Here is a 15,047-nt window from a genome sequence, read left to right as displayed (position 1 = left end):
GATCCTTGTAGTTAATCACAGGTCTCACAGTACCGTCCTATTTTGATGTAGAAATGGAAGGAACGTTCCAAGGAATCAATAGCATCTACAGGCATTTAATTCATCAGGTGATCTACTGTGGCAAGCAATGAATGTGAGAAATGATCAAATAAATGGACTGTGTATCTGATTAGAGCTTAATCTGGTGTTTGAACACGTTTGTTTCGCCAAAGCTGTCCCCGGCAAAGCTATCGCGCTCCTGTACTTCATTGGTAGTTCTCTCTTCCTCTTTTCCACGGGATGGGTTCATATCTCGCACCCGCCACACTCTAAACTCAGCCCTGTGAATCTGCGTTCCTAGTATATTTTTTCTCTCCTTACCACTGTGGTTGGGGTTTGCTTCGCATCTTCTTACTGTGTCCATTACTGACGGAGTGTGGCAATATGAATGATAAATGACAATTTCTTTCATTATTTTTATATAAAACACAAAGTTCTTCATAGATCAATAAAGCTCGACGCTGAACAATTACTTAACACATTTCTTTTGTACAATGGTATTAATATACATCTTATAAGTATGCTGATGGTGACAATGATGCTAATACCACAAAGGCGACCTGAAGATATTCAACATATTGGATATTACAGTGAAGCCTTCAGTGTAAATACAGGCATTACATGAGGCAAATGTTTCTAAACCACCACTTTCCCCAAGACAACTCCAATGTTGTCTTCAATCGTACGTTTTCATGGTGTATGCTGTGAGCCCTGGGAAGACAGACCACTAGTACTTCTTGAGGCATCGCTCACATGTAATAATTAATCCGCTAATATCCGCTAATTTAAGGGAGGCGGTGGCGTAGCGTATAAGGAGGTGAGCGTGGGATCGGGCAGATCTCCACTCGTAGGTTGGAATCCCACCACGTACCGCTTTGAAACTATGTCATTTGTCGAGTGGTTTAAAGTTACCTACATGTCTTCATGATACCCAGGTTCTAGGTGTTTACACCGAAGATGCGCTTGGGTTGTGATATGAGCCCTGATATGGGTACCATTATGAATAAAATTATCTGTGCCGCTAATGGACGGAAGCTCAACAGTGCTTACCATACACTCTTCAAGTGTGCCTACAGGCGCTATAGGCCGTAACATAAAAAAAAAAAAAAAAAAAAAAAATATATATATATATATATATATATATATATATATATATATATATATATATATATAAACTAAGTTATGGTTACATGAGTAATTGATTCATACTGAGTTGAAAAAGAAAAGATATATAAATGGGATTGATTTTCATTTATCATTGTCGTTGATTACTAAATATCTAATGAAAAATGGTAGATACATTGGACAAAGCCTAAAAATAAGTTTCCATCCAATAATGAAATATAACTATTCAATGCTATATCATGATAATGATGTTATTTTTCCGGAGACATGCACATTTGATTCATAATATTCGCACAATTAGGTAGAAATAAAAGTGTTTAATGATTTACGCCATTTGCTCTCCCTATTTTGTGAGCTGCATCAATACACAATGTGGTTCTTTTCGACTACATTTGTTTTTGTTTCGATTTACCTTATGACTTATTCACTGAAGATACATTTCATATTTCTCTCAAAATTATGGTCTCAGAAAGATCAGGTAGATTATCACTCTATAGAAGAACGAGTTACTTCCCTCTCTTTCTTAAGCCAATTTTTTATTTTTTCAAGTTTGAACCCATTGTTCCTTCCTCTGTCCAGAAATAATGGGGTCACACTTGAAAAATATAGGTTTAAGAAAGAGATGGGGGGGAACAGGTGAGTGGTTGATTAATGGAACGAATTCAGTAATCAGATTGTTAGTATTAAGTTAATAGTGAGCTTTAAAAGAATGTATTGTACTTTAAGGGCGTAGGTACACTTCAGAGGCTAAAATATCGGAAAAGTTTTGAAAATAGCGAAAACTTTCAGAAAAATGGTTGATCTTTGGTAATATCGCGACGAAGGTTTGGAGTCATTTGGTGGATTTTTCGTCCCATTAATTAAAAGGACTTTAATTATGTTTAAATAGTCACGGGAGGGGCACGTGGCTGTCATGTTGATACAGTGGTATGTAAAGTTGTTTTCATTTTTGTTCCTATTTTTGCTTTTATTCTGAAAAAAAACTTACCTATCATATGACAGCAATTCCTAGAGAGAGAGAGAGAGAGAGAGAGAGAGAGAGAGAGAGAGAGAGAGAGAGAGAGAGAGAGAGAGAGAGAGAGAGAGAGAGAGAGAGAGAGAGAGATTACGCAGAAATGGCGAAAAGAAATTCTCTTGCTCTTGCAGAAAAGAACAGGAAAGCAGCAAAAATAAGGTGAACATTTATGGCTCATGCAGTAATAAAAAGCATAAATTATCCTTTCGAATGCATTATTTCTCATGTATAATAAATAATCTAAGGATACCTTTTCATATTTTGTATATTAGAGACATAAGTTTTATGCAGAGTATATAAACACTTAATAAAATTTGACGCTCATTTCCTGAAAATATCATTTTGTGAAAGTAAGTTGCATCTACTTCCACAATTCTAACTCAATTTACACCATTTCTTTGTGTATCAAAATTTGTATTTGTATTGAATAGTCTATCTTTGGTGAACATTTTAGGCCATGAACAGTGGAAAATTTTTTACGCTAAAATCAAAAGCACAGTATAAATAAACTACTTGACCTACACTCACGACTACCCATAAATTTCACAATCATGCCTAATACTTTCCTAAGAAAAGAAATATCAAGATAAAATTCAAATAGCTACCGGGTAGATGCATTTTTAACTTTGTGAATTTCACATACTGGTACCACTATATATATATATATATATATATATATATATATATATATATATATATATATATATATATATATATATATATATATATATATATATATATATATATATATATATATATATATATATATATATATATATATATATATATATATATATATATATATATATATATATATATATATATATATATATATATATATATATATATATATATATATATATATATATATATATATATATATATATATATATATATATATATATATATATATATATATATATATATATATATATATATATATATATATATATATATATATATATATATATATATATATATATATATATATATATATATATATATATATATATATATATATATATATATATATATATATATATATATATATATATATATATATATATATATATATATATATATATATATATATATATATATATATATATATATATATATATATATATATATATATATATATATATATATATATATATATATATATATATATATATATATATATATATATATATATAACCCTAAAGCTAAAAAGCCTTGGTTTAACTCTGCTTGTTCTCGTGCTGTCAATGATAGAGAGGCGGCTCACAAACGGTTCCGTAGCCATCCAACTGCTGAAACTCATGCCCTATATATTTCTGCCCGTAATCATGCCAAATCTATTCTCCAACTTACTAAAAACTCTTTCATCAATAGAAAATGTCAAAGTCTTTCCAATTCTAACTCCTCTCGAGATTTCTGGCATCTAGCCAATAATATCTCTAACAACTTTACTTCTTCGTCTTTCCCTCCTTTACTTCATCCAGATGGCTCTACAGCTGTCTCTTCTTTTTCTAAAGCTGAACTCTTCGCTCAAACCTTTGCTACCAACTCAACTTTGGATGATTCTGGGCATATTCCTCCTACTCCTCCACCCTCTGACTACTTCATCCCTAAAATTAAAATTCTTTATAAAGACGTTTTCCTGGCCCTCTCTGGCCTTGATTCTCGGAAGGCTTACGGTCCGGATGGAGTCCCTCCTGTTGTTCTCAAAACTGTGCTTCCGAACTCGCTCACTGCCTGGTCAAACTCTTTCATCTGTGTCTCTACTTCTATTTATCCTTCTTGCTGGAAGTTTGCTCACATTCAACCTGTCCCTAAAAAGGTGACCACTCCAATCCTTCTAACTACCGCCCTATAGCTTTGATTTCCTGCCTTTCTAAAGCCTTTGAGTCTATCCTTAATAGGAAGATAATGAGGCATCTATCAGCTCACAACCTTCTCTCTGATTGCCAGTATGGTTTCCGTAAAGGCAGATCTACTGGTGATCTTCTTACTTTCCTAACTGAATCTTGGTCATCCTCTTTAGGGACTTCGGTGAAACCTTTGCTGTCGGCCTTGACATATCGAAAGCCTTCGATAGAGTCTGGCACAAATCTTTAATTTCTAAACTACCCTCCTACGGATTCTATCCTTCTCTGTACCTTCATCTCCAGTTTCCTTTCCGATCGTTCTATTGCTGCTGTAGTAGACGGTCACTGTTCTTCCCTAAAACTATCAACAGTGGTGTTCCACAGGGTTCTGTCCTATCACCCACTCTCTTTCTATTATTCATCAATGATCTCCTAAATCTGACTCAATGCCCTATCCACTCCTATGCTGATGATACCACCTGCATTATTCAACAGCGTTCAACAGACGCCCAACCCAACAACAATTAAATGACTCAAGGCGAGATGCTATAGGACGCCTAACTTCTGATCTTTCACTTGTTTCTGATTGGGGCAGAGAAAACCTGGTTTTGTTCAATGCCTCAAAACTCAATTTCTACAACTATCTACTCGACATAACCTTCCAGACAACTATCCTCTCTTCTTCAATAACACTCAACTTCCCTCTCCTCTACATTAAACACACTCGGTCTATCCTTCACTAAAAATCTAAACTGGAAATTTCACATCTCTACTCTTGCTAAATCAGCTTCCAAGAAGTTAGGTGTCCTATGGCGTCTTCGTCCATTTTTCTCTCCTCCCAGCTGCTTGCTCTGTACAAGGGCCTTATCCGCCCGTGTATGGAGTATGGCTCTCATGTCTGGGGATCCACACACACAGCTTTACTAAACAAGGTGGAATCTAAAGCTTTTCGTCTTATCAACTCTTCTCCTCTAACTGACTGTCTTGATTCTTTAAGTCACCGCCGCAATGTTGCATCTTTATCTGTCTTCTACCGCTGTTTTCATGCTGTCTGCTCTTCTGAACTTGCTAACTGCATGCCTTCCCCTCCTGCGGCCTCGCTGCACAAGACTCTCTACTTCTTCTCATCCCTATTCTGTCCATCTTCCTAATGCAAGAGTTAACCAGTATCTTCACTCCTTCATTCCCTACACTGGTAAACTCTGGAACTCTCTACCTGTGTCTGTATTTCCACCTGCCTATGACTTAAACTCTTTCAAAAGAGGAGTGTCAAGACACCTCTTACGTTAACTGGACCCTCCTTTTAGATTTTTTTGTTTTTTCTCTTTCTACTTTCCTCTTAACAGGGCCTGGCAACCAGCGGGATTTTTTTTTTCCAACACTTTGTTTTCCCTTGGCCAGTGCCCTTGTAATGTAAAAAAAAAAAAAAAAAAAAAAAAAATATATATATATATATATATATATATATATATATATATATATATATATCTTCATTTGTCGGTAGAATTCAACAAAAGTTGGTATGTTTAGTCACCATGGTACACAAAACCTACATGCAAAAAATGAGCATCCAAGCACCAACAGCAAACAAAATGGAGCGTACCTAGTTCAAGTGGAGAATTCAGAAAAAAATCGAAGTAACAGCAATTAAAGTCGAAAGAACCACTATGTGCATTAATGAAGCTCACGAAATGGGAAGAGAATAAACGGAAGCAGAAAGTGTAGATTTTTTAAACCACCCTTTTTTTATATGAAGAAAAGGCAGAAAACTGTCCGATGTCTTTCACTAATAGAGTAGTAAATTACTTCTGTAGCAACATCTACACTGAGCCATTAGCAATTCACATTCAACTCATGAGAACAATTAACTCTTGCTTGAGTAATGACAACATTGCTTCTCAGGTACTCCGTAATTCCACCCCGAGTTTCCTGATGCGCTGCAGCAAGTCAGACTAATCATTACGTTGCTTCTGGTCATTACACCACGATAGTCGCAGTGGCACTGCGGAGAACATGCCAACACAAAGTTGTTCATCGTCAATGAGGAGTTTAGATACCAATGCTGAAACCGATAACTGCAGTTGCTCAGTGCATGACCAAATTACATAAGCAAATATTCATTTGATTGAAGTGTGTCTAATGTTTAGCGTTTCATCTAGAGAGGCATGGCAATAACATGCGATCAGCTCAAGTACCTGGACTTCGCTAGACTGTATAACACAACAATATGAAAATCATTGAGCCTTGCAGCGCTATTCCTTTAATGGCCAATCCAGTGCACCATGGACCAGTGCGACAGCATTTTAGCCTTAGAATGAACCTGCAAATTGTTTCGGCTTTTAGCCTCGCGCTACAAATATAACGAAACTGTTCTTCGGGTTTTTCCCTTTCGTCCCAATCAGAACACTGTTCTTGGCTCGCCTTTCTAAAGCTGAACTTTGCCTTGATGTATATGCAAAGTCCGCACTATCCCGGTTTTAGATTTGTACACCATCTTTATGGCTGTTAGAGCTCAAGTTACGCACACGAATATAATTGATACCCTAAATTTAGAATTTCTTTTCTATTCTTTTTGTCCTTGACACCCGGAACGCATCTACATTTGAATGAGTTTCCCTAATTACAGTATATAGCATTATAATATTTTGATTCCAGGCTAATCTAATTTGTGCCGGAAGGCTTTACGTAATATTGTTGCACCGCTGCCTTGTATTTGTGTAGCACTCCAATCCTTTGCGGAGTGATAGTAGCAACTGCGATTTTTCTTTATTGAGTCTGAATTTACCAATGATCGTAAATATGTATTAACGTTTCCTTTTCCATAAGATCTGATGAGGTTTTAAGTAAAATACTTCATGACTTATTATCCGGTGCGCTCGTCCCTTAATGTTCTGCTGCATAAATTGATGACCGTTTTTCACCGTGAAGAGTTGCTGTGTAAGCGCTTCAAATAATGTGGTCATATTTCTTGTTTCGTTTTGTTGAAAATATAGTTTTTCTCCTCTCACTGCAATAATTTATCTTCACATTTTTTGTACCACATTCTAAACACAAGCGTGAAACATGTGCCAAACCTTGGAAAGAAAAAAAAAAAAAAAAAAAATCGGCTCATTAAGTGTCATCAAGTACGGAATTCAGCTCATGGCAGTTCCTGTTCATATCCAGCGTTCAGACAAATCCGTTAGTAATTCAAAACACTCGACTTCTCAAAACAATCTAGGAGGGGAACACAAAGTTCCTCCACGGTAATTCGACAAGTTATGTAACACAAGGATGCTCTCTTAGAATAAAAACGAAGATTATAGTCAGGATCACGCAACCTGAGGCCAAATTTGCCGACATCACGATCCTGAAAGCTCACTTTAAAACAAAAATTGTCAGAACCGGAAGTGAAGAGTGGAAGGGAGAACACCGTGAACTGTGCTGCGATGTTTTCCATCACACCTTTACGATTGGTGGGTGGCAGAAAGGTGAGACAATGTGAAGGAAAAGACATGGGTGAAAAGCAGGATGAAAAAGAACACAAATGGAGTGAAGCAAAGGTGAGGGAAAAGAAGGAAGACGGAAGGAGGAATAGGAGCAGAGCAGGGCGGCATACAAAATGGAGTGCTAAAAAACAGGTCGGCCAAAAACGAGGCAATATTTTCTCGACGGTAACATATGGAAGCCACAGCAATAGTCAAATTACATTCATGTGATTTCAGGCACCATTTACCGGCAAACTAGTTTTCAAGGCTAGAGAGATGGATTAGAAATAGCGACTTTGTTGAAAAGTGAGTCAGAATATTGCCCCAGAGCTTCCAGAAATACAGGAATTTCTCTGTAACACGGCAAGTAAGTCATATTGTTACTGCTGACACTGCTGTTGTTGTTTGTAGTAGATGTTACCACACCTACTACTACAACTACTACTACTACTACTACTACTACTACTACTACTACTACTACTACTACTACTACTACTATTTCTACCACTACTTGCTGCTACTGCCACTGCTACTGCTGCTGCTGCTGCTGCTGCTGCTGCTGCTGCTGCTGCTGCTGCACTGCTGCTGCTGCTGCTGCTGCTGCTGCTGCTGCTGCTGCTGCTGCTGCTGCTGCTACTGCTGCTGCTGCTGCTGCTGCTGCCACTGCTGCTGCTGCTGCACCACCTGCTGCTGCTGCTGCTGCTGCTGCTGCTGCTGCTGCTGCTGCTACTGCTGCTACTACTGCTACTACTACTACTACTACTACTGCTACTGCTGCTGCTACTACTACTACTACTACTACTACTACTACTACTACTACTACTACCATTAGCTACTGCTACTATTCTCAATATTAATGTTCTTCACGGGAATCCCCTTAACATGCCTAATGCGGAACTATTCAGGAATACATTCATCTCCTAACCAATGTGTTTCTTCTCAACTCCTCCAACAATAACAATGATATCAACAAGAGCTGGTGCAGACCTCTTCCCCCTCACAGCTACAAGGTCTTCCTTAGACAACATACTAGTCTGTATACTGCAGAAAAGAAACATTAAGAACATCATTGCAGACAAAGTGGTTGGGCACACACACACACACACACACACACACACACACACACACACACACACACACACACACACACACACACACACACAGTTCGAGAGAGAGAGAGCAAATGGGCAAGCCTCTTAAAGTGTGGCCCCTGTTCATGAGAGGCTGGGTGACCAGCAGACCGAGGTGAATTACACACACACACACACACACACACAGAGAGAGAGAGAGAGAGAGAGAGAGAGAGAGAGAGAGAGAGAGAGAGAGAGAGAGAGAGAGAGAGAGAGAGAGAGAGAGAGAGAGAGAGAGAGAGAGAGAGAGAGAGAGATTAAGTGAAATATTTTGCCATTCCCTAGCATTCTATTATCTATGAATGACTCATCATAGAAATCAATTGCATAAATCTCTTCCATTAACTCTGTACGAAAAGAAACAGTTAATGTTAATCAATACATATTCAACTGCAATAAAAAGTGCACATGTTCCTCATCAGATTCCATATCCAACTTACACACGATAAGTATTAACTCGTACCATCCTGCGGCTGTATTCTACACTGGTAGTTATCATCAAGTCTCACAGATTACCTGACTGTCACTCTACTAACCCTCTTAAGGCTCACAAGTTGACAGCTTTAAATATATAAAATGAAATAAGCTCTTGCCATAATTTTTTTTGATGACAAGGTTAGAGCCTGTCATAGATGAACTCATGTCTGAAACACCATTTTGTCTCGCTATGACCACGTCATTAGCTATAATGATAATAGCTATAATAGTAATCTTTTAACAGAACATTAATTACATGATCTGCTACATATTCATTTATTTCTTTTATTAATAAACCACTGATAGAATAATGTGTTAGGTTCTTATTTATTTTTCATTACTATCAAAACACGAAATTACATATGTGCGTGAGTTTATCTATTTTTTTGTTAATAGAACAATAACTAAATTATCTGCAACACACTGATCTATTTCTGTGATAAAACAGTAATCGAATTATCAAACACCTAGTCATTTTATTTCATTAACAAAAACATTCATGATCTGCGCTACTGGTTCACTTTCCCTTAAGAACTAAACAGTAATTCAGTTATCCGGCACAAACTTACTTATTTCCTTTCAGCAGCAGAACTTTATCCACTTGTCATTTATTTTCTCTCTTTAAATAAAACACTAACTGAATTATCATGCGGATAGCTACTTATTCATCTTTATACTACTTAATCATTTTAGCGAGGGAAAAGGTACAAGTGTTGAGGGAGGCGGGCTTATGCAACACAACTCAATTTTTCTTTGCTATGTGCTTGTTTATCTATCTATTTACATCCTTATTTTCCGCGACAGGTTAGCAGCTGCTGAGAGAAGAGAGATGGGGGGTGTGCATGGCGGGGAGGGTAGCGAGCAGTGCGGCGGAAAATGAATTCTGGTTGTTGTAAAATATCTAATAACATTCCATGTCTAGTTAATCATTTCTTCTCTGCTCGCTCCTCTATTCTAAAATCAGCAGTGTGTGAAGGTTTCCCGGAGACGGCAGTGGTGGTGGTGGTGTTTGTGTTAATATGAACATTAATAATAATAATAATGAAAATAATAATAGCAATAACAATAATAATAATAATGATGATAATAATAATTATAATAATAATAATAATAATAATAATAATAATAATAATAATAATAATAATAATAATAATAACAATAATGATAATAACAATAATAATAATTAAGAACATTAAAAGAAGAGAGAGAGAGAGAGAGAGAGAGAGAGAGAGAGAGAGAGAGAGAGAGAGAGAGAGAGAGAGAGAGAGAGAGAGAGAGAGAAATACGACTGGAGAACTTAATAAATAAATAAATAAGAGGTATGGAGTCCTGATGTCTTAAGGTGTGATAATATGATGGTGTGGTTAGAGGTCGGAGGGGAGCGGGTGAAAATAGTTGATACTGGGATGGGAGAGACTGGTGGAATGCCAGAACACTTACCCTCTCGGTGCTAAGTCTACTGTATGCTTGGCCAGGGTTAAAACATAAATTTCCCTGTTTTTTTTTTTTCTTCTTGTTTATCTTGCGTTCCGTCACAATGAAAATGCCTATCTTTCATATTACTTTATTTGTTTCAACAAGGGCGAGCTAACGTATATCCAGCGGCCTTTTAAACATGATCTTATGACTTTTTATTTCTTTGCTTTGTTTTAGTTTTTTGTTTACATTCGGTTAAGAAATTTGTTTTTCTTTTGTGTACTACTATAAAAATGTTATTTCTTTTAGGTTACCGCCAGTAATTTTACCAAGAGTATATTCCATTTTACTTATTTATATACTTCTTTATTATGACCGGTATTTATTGAAACGCCTTTGGTTTTGGCCGTCTATCGTAAAATACATCTAGGGTAACTCGCTCTTTCATAAAGGAACTGTGGCACATCACCTTCTGCGTCATTTTCTTCGACCCTCCGTCAACACGGGTGACGCTGTGGCTTTTTTGTCTCTTGTTTAAAAGGCATGATAGATTTTATTTCTTTTATAAGTGTTTCAGGAGCGTGGAAAGCTAACTATCTGCTGTTTGAAGGATTAGGTAATTAAGAAGAATAAATAAAGCTAGAAGAAAAAAATGCAGAAAGGGAGGAATGTATTGAACAAATACTTCAAGGGGACGTGTTATCATGCCGGCAAGAGTGATGGCATGGCTCGTACAATACTGAACACTCCCTCCCCAAGCAGAAGAACGATGTGCTGGGTTTCATAAATGAAAACTGTTTTGTTTCCGGAAAGCATGATTGGCAGCAAACAGGAATCTGCCATCAAATATGTAAGAAAACAACAAGGCTGAAATGAAAACTATTGTTCTGTAGCCAGCGCAGTTCTGCATCTTACAAGAAATTCGTTATTGCTAGCTTCGAACTCTCATAAATCCTGTAAAGGCTTAATGCCTGTGCAGTATCCTTCATGATCTTATGACGGAGCTGTCAATATTGGAGTAATGCAAGAAAAGAGAATGAGGAGCAACGTGTACACAGGTATAAGCATAAAGTAACAATCCTATTATTTAGAAATGCATTGATTTGATAACCTCTTACCACCTTACCACCTTCACCGCTACTACGACAGCCACGCCATGAACACAAGCAAAGAGTCTTCATTCGTTGTTTGTTACAATCTGAGGCAGGCTGTTTCAGGCTTCATTTTTAGAAGTGAGGCTGTTTCCACACTAGAAAGTGTTCTTACATTTTCCTGAACAAATTACTAATATGCTACAAAACGATCTTAAGAGATTTTTATTGTATTAAAAACGGTTGCTAAGCCCTTCAGCAATCCATAGCGGCAGTCACACATCCAACAGCCGCCTGTCCCAGTCTAACGTGAGACGGCGGTGGCCCCGAGCGATGGTCCCCACGAGATACCGGAAATGAGATGTATAAATCATACATGCACCTCATTAACGGTGACTAGCTGCAAAACACTATTTCATTGCCACAATAATATTATTCTTTACTAAAGTTGTTTTTTTTTTTTTTTTTGCACCAATCTAGTAGCCTTGTTGAAAAAAAAAAAACGACAACATGGCTCAATTTTCTAGAGGCAATACGATCTGAGGACGGCGCAGCACTACTCGTATAGTGCAGCCTGTGTCACCATCGCACCCTGACGACCAATACTCACGTTTCTGCCTCGCTCCGCCATACTGCGAACAATATTGCCTTCTATACAAACGACCTCTACTTTGTACAAACATACTTGAATACTAATCAATGGTGAAGAGTTTCAGGCTTAAGCCAATGATAAATAGCTGTAGGTTACCTCATGTGCCTAGTCCCTCTTCAAAATCACTTCTTTCATTATATAAGAGATAATACTTGTAAAGAATAAAACTGTCTTCATCAAGACACAAGTAGTAAAGTTAGTTAGTTTGCTTAATTTCTTGGATAATCTGGTGCTCCCTGTCTCGAAGGTTTCGAAGTTTAGGGTGCGATAATGATGAAAATTAAGGATCACGGATCATTCCAAAATTCAGAAGTGAAAGGTGAGGATTCATGGTTTCCGTTGAAAACATGACGAGGCCATGGAGAAAGGATGAAAACATGTAAATAGCATTCTAGGAAATATGAAAAAATTGAGTAATCATCACAAGGAATACATAACGATAAAGGACATGCAACAGAAAACAAAGAGAAAGTTCAAACGAATATCCATTTACTTTGTCATGGGAGTGTGGCCTAACACGACTTGAAAAACATTTGTGCACAGGGACGTAGACACCCCTGTATAGAGCCACTATTGCATTACGATTGCGGAAGAGGGGAGTCTGGCGGCAAAGAGGAGGCTCAACATCGTTCACAGCATGGCATCGGTGCTTTGCCTTAGGGACGAGAAGCTCGAAGGAAATGCATTTATGAATGCTATGACAGAAAACAGCCGACATGAAAAGAGCTTGATTGGAGTTCCCTTTAAGAGGAAGCGATTACTAGTTAATCTGGACAGCTTTAACTTGTTTAAACCTTTCGTTTTAAAGCAGTGGCTATTATCGATCCTTCACCATAAGGTTCAACGATATACGCGTCGTGCCTTTCAATATTCCCAAGAGAGTGTAAGTCGTCATGAATTCCACATAGACAAAGGATAAATATAATTAATCATATGTATAGGAAAAAAGTTATTAAAATAAAAATCTGCTAATTCAGAGCAACATGCACAGCTCATCACCGGTTCATTGCAAATATTCATCTACTCATTCATTTTACTTATGAAGATCACAGTTAAAAGAGCGGAAGGAAACGACCCACACATCATAGTTAATACGTTCCATCCATTAAATTTATCTGATATATTCGTGTTGTTATAAATCCTTATGAAAATTAACTCAAAGTGAAAAAAAAATATGTACATCTCATCGCTGTCTCTGAAACGTCAAATGTTCTCTTTCAGTTTAGCAGTTCACCTGTACCAACATATTTTTAAAACATCAAACTAATACCAAACCTTCAGCGCGTTCTTGGTACATCCACAGCTTCCTAGACAAAACAATATCTTGGTAGTAATGATTGGAGAGAGAGAGAGAGAGAGAGAGAGAGAGAGAGAGAGAGAGAGAGAGAGAGAGAGAGAGAGAGAGAGAGAGAGAGAGAGAGAGAGAGAGAGAGAGAGAGAGAGAGAGAGAGAGAGAGAGAGAGAGAGAGAGAGCGTAGAAGTTCAATTTCGTCTTTTGTACACTACAAAATGACGAAGAGATAATATCACATACATAATTAAATGCCCCAAGAATGTTGTGGATAGAGGAGTGAAAATATTTGATCAGCAGTGAAATGGATAATGAGTTTAATGTTGTCTTCTCTCCTTCCACACAGGCGAATACTGCAATGCCACGTGGGACAACATCATGTGCTGGCCGCCGGTGCCCGCCAATACCCGAATGGCCCTGCCGTGTCCTCCCGTGCAGGGCGTCGACCTCCAACGTAAGTACAGCATTCCTCTCACGTCAGTATGAGAGAGAGAGAGAGAGAGAGAGAGAGAGAGAGAGAGAGAGAGAGAGAGAGAGAGAGAGAGAGAGAGAGAGAGAGAGAGAGAGAGAGAGAGAGAGAGAGAGAGAGAGAGAGAGAGAGAGAGAGAGAGAGAGAGAGAGAGAGAGAGAGAGAGAGAGAGAGAGAGAGAGAGAGAGAGAGAGAGAGAGAGAGAGAGAGAGAGAGAGAGAGAGAGAATTTTAATGTCAAATTGTAACGATAATACAAAAATATCATAATTTCTCTTAAAATCTTTCAACCAAACACTGGGACGCAAGAACACAACGATCACCTTTCTTACTTTCATTCTCCGACCACACACTATTATCTGGCTGTCAAGTATTCAAGTATTCACGCCTCTCCATCACCTCGCCTCACCCACACTCAGTCTCTCCGGTGTGGCTGTCACGTATTCCGCCTCTCCTTCATCTGCCTGCACTCCTTTAACAGAGACGGCCCACCGCATGTGCTCGGCAGAAGGGCGGTGGCTGGGCAAGGACGGCGAAGATTCCTCCTCAACCGGCTGGACAAATTACACAGCCTGCTTCACGCCAGATGTGCGGGACCTCCTCAACAGGCTATATTCCGGTACCGAGGAGGACGCTCAGGTGAGTTGGCTGCACGTCATCAGCAGATCCATTAGTGTTGATTACTGCGTATTAATGTTTTTCGTTGCATTTCGCAATGACATATTTGGAATTACACCTAAATCTCAATCTCAATAATTTTTTTCTCTCTCTCTCTCTCTCTCTCTCTCTCTCTCTCTCTCTCTCTCTCAGATGAAGTTCCTGGTGGCCAAAGGCTCCCGCGCCCTGGAGATCATTGGCCTCACCCTGTCTCTCGTGTCGCTCCTCCTTGCCCTGTTTATCTTCAGCTACTTCAAGTGAGTCACTGTCTACGCCTAGTCTTCCTTGCCCCACACCGCTGTTGCCTCTGTCCCGCCATACTTTAATCAGTTGAATTAGTTTGTATTTGTTTTAGTTTTCTATTCTTTT

At 38.0% G+C, this 15,047-nt stretch overlaps 1 protein-coding gene across 1 annotated transcript in view; it reads left to right on the top strand.

Moving 5' to 3' along the window:
• LOC123520520 (PDF receptor-like) overlaps positions 1-15,047 on the top strand; it is a 194,879-nt gene that overhangs the window by 111,205 nt on the left and 68,627 nt on the right. Inside the window, exons 3-5 of the mRNA XM_045282844.1 lie at positions 13,900-14,007; positions 14,503-14,660; positions 14,832-14,935. Coding sequence (XP_045138779.1) covers positions 13,900-14,007; positions 14,503-14,660; positions 14,832-14,935 — 370 coding nt within the window. The remainder of the gene's footprint in view (positions 1-13,899; positions 14,008-14,502; positions 14,661-14,831; positions 14,936-15,047) is intronic.

This window comes from Portunus trituberculatus, chromosome 47, assembly GCF_017591435.1.
Source record: "Portunus trituberculatus isolate SZX2019 chromosome 47, ASM1759143v1, whole genome shotgun sequence".
In the NCBI taxonomy this organism is placed as follows: domain Eukaryota; kingdom Metazoa; phylum Arthropoda; class Malacostraca; order Decapoda; family Portunidae; genus Portunus; species Portunus trituberculatus.
Note: the sequence above shows the minus strand (reverse complement) of the source record. Positions and strands in the feature narration are given on the sequence as shown.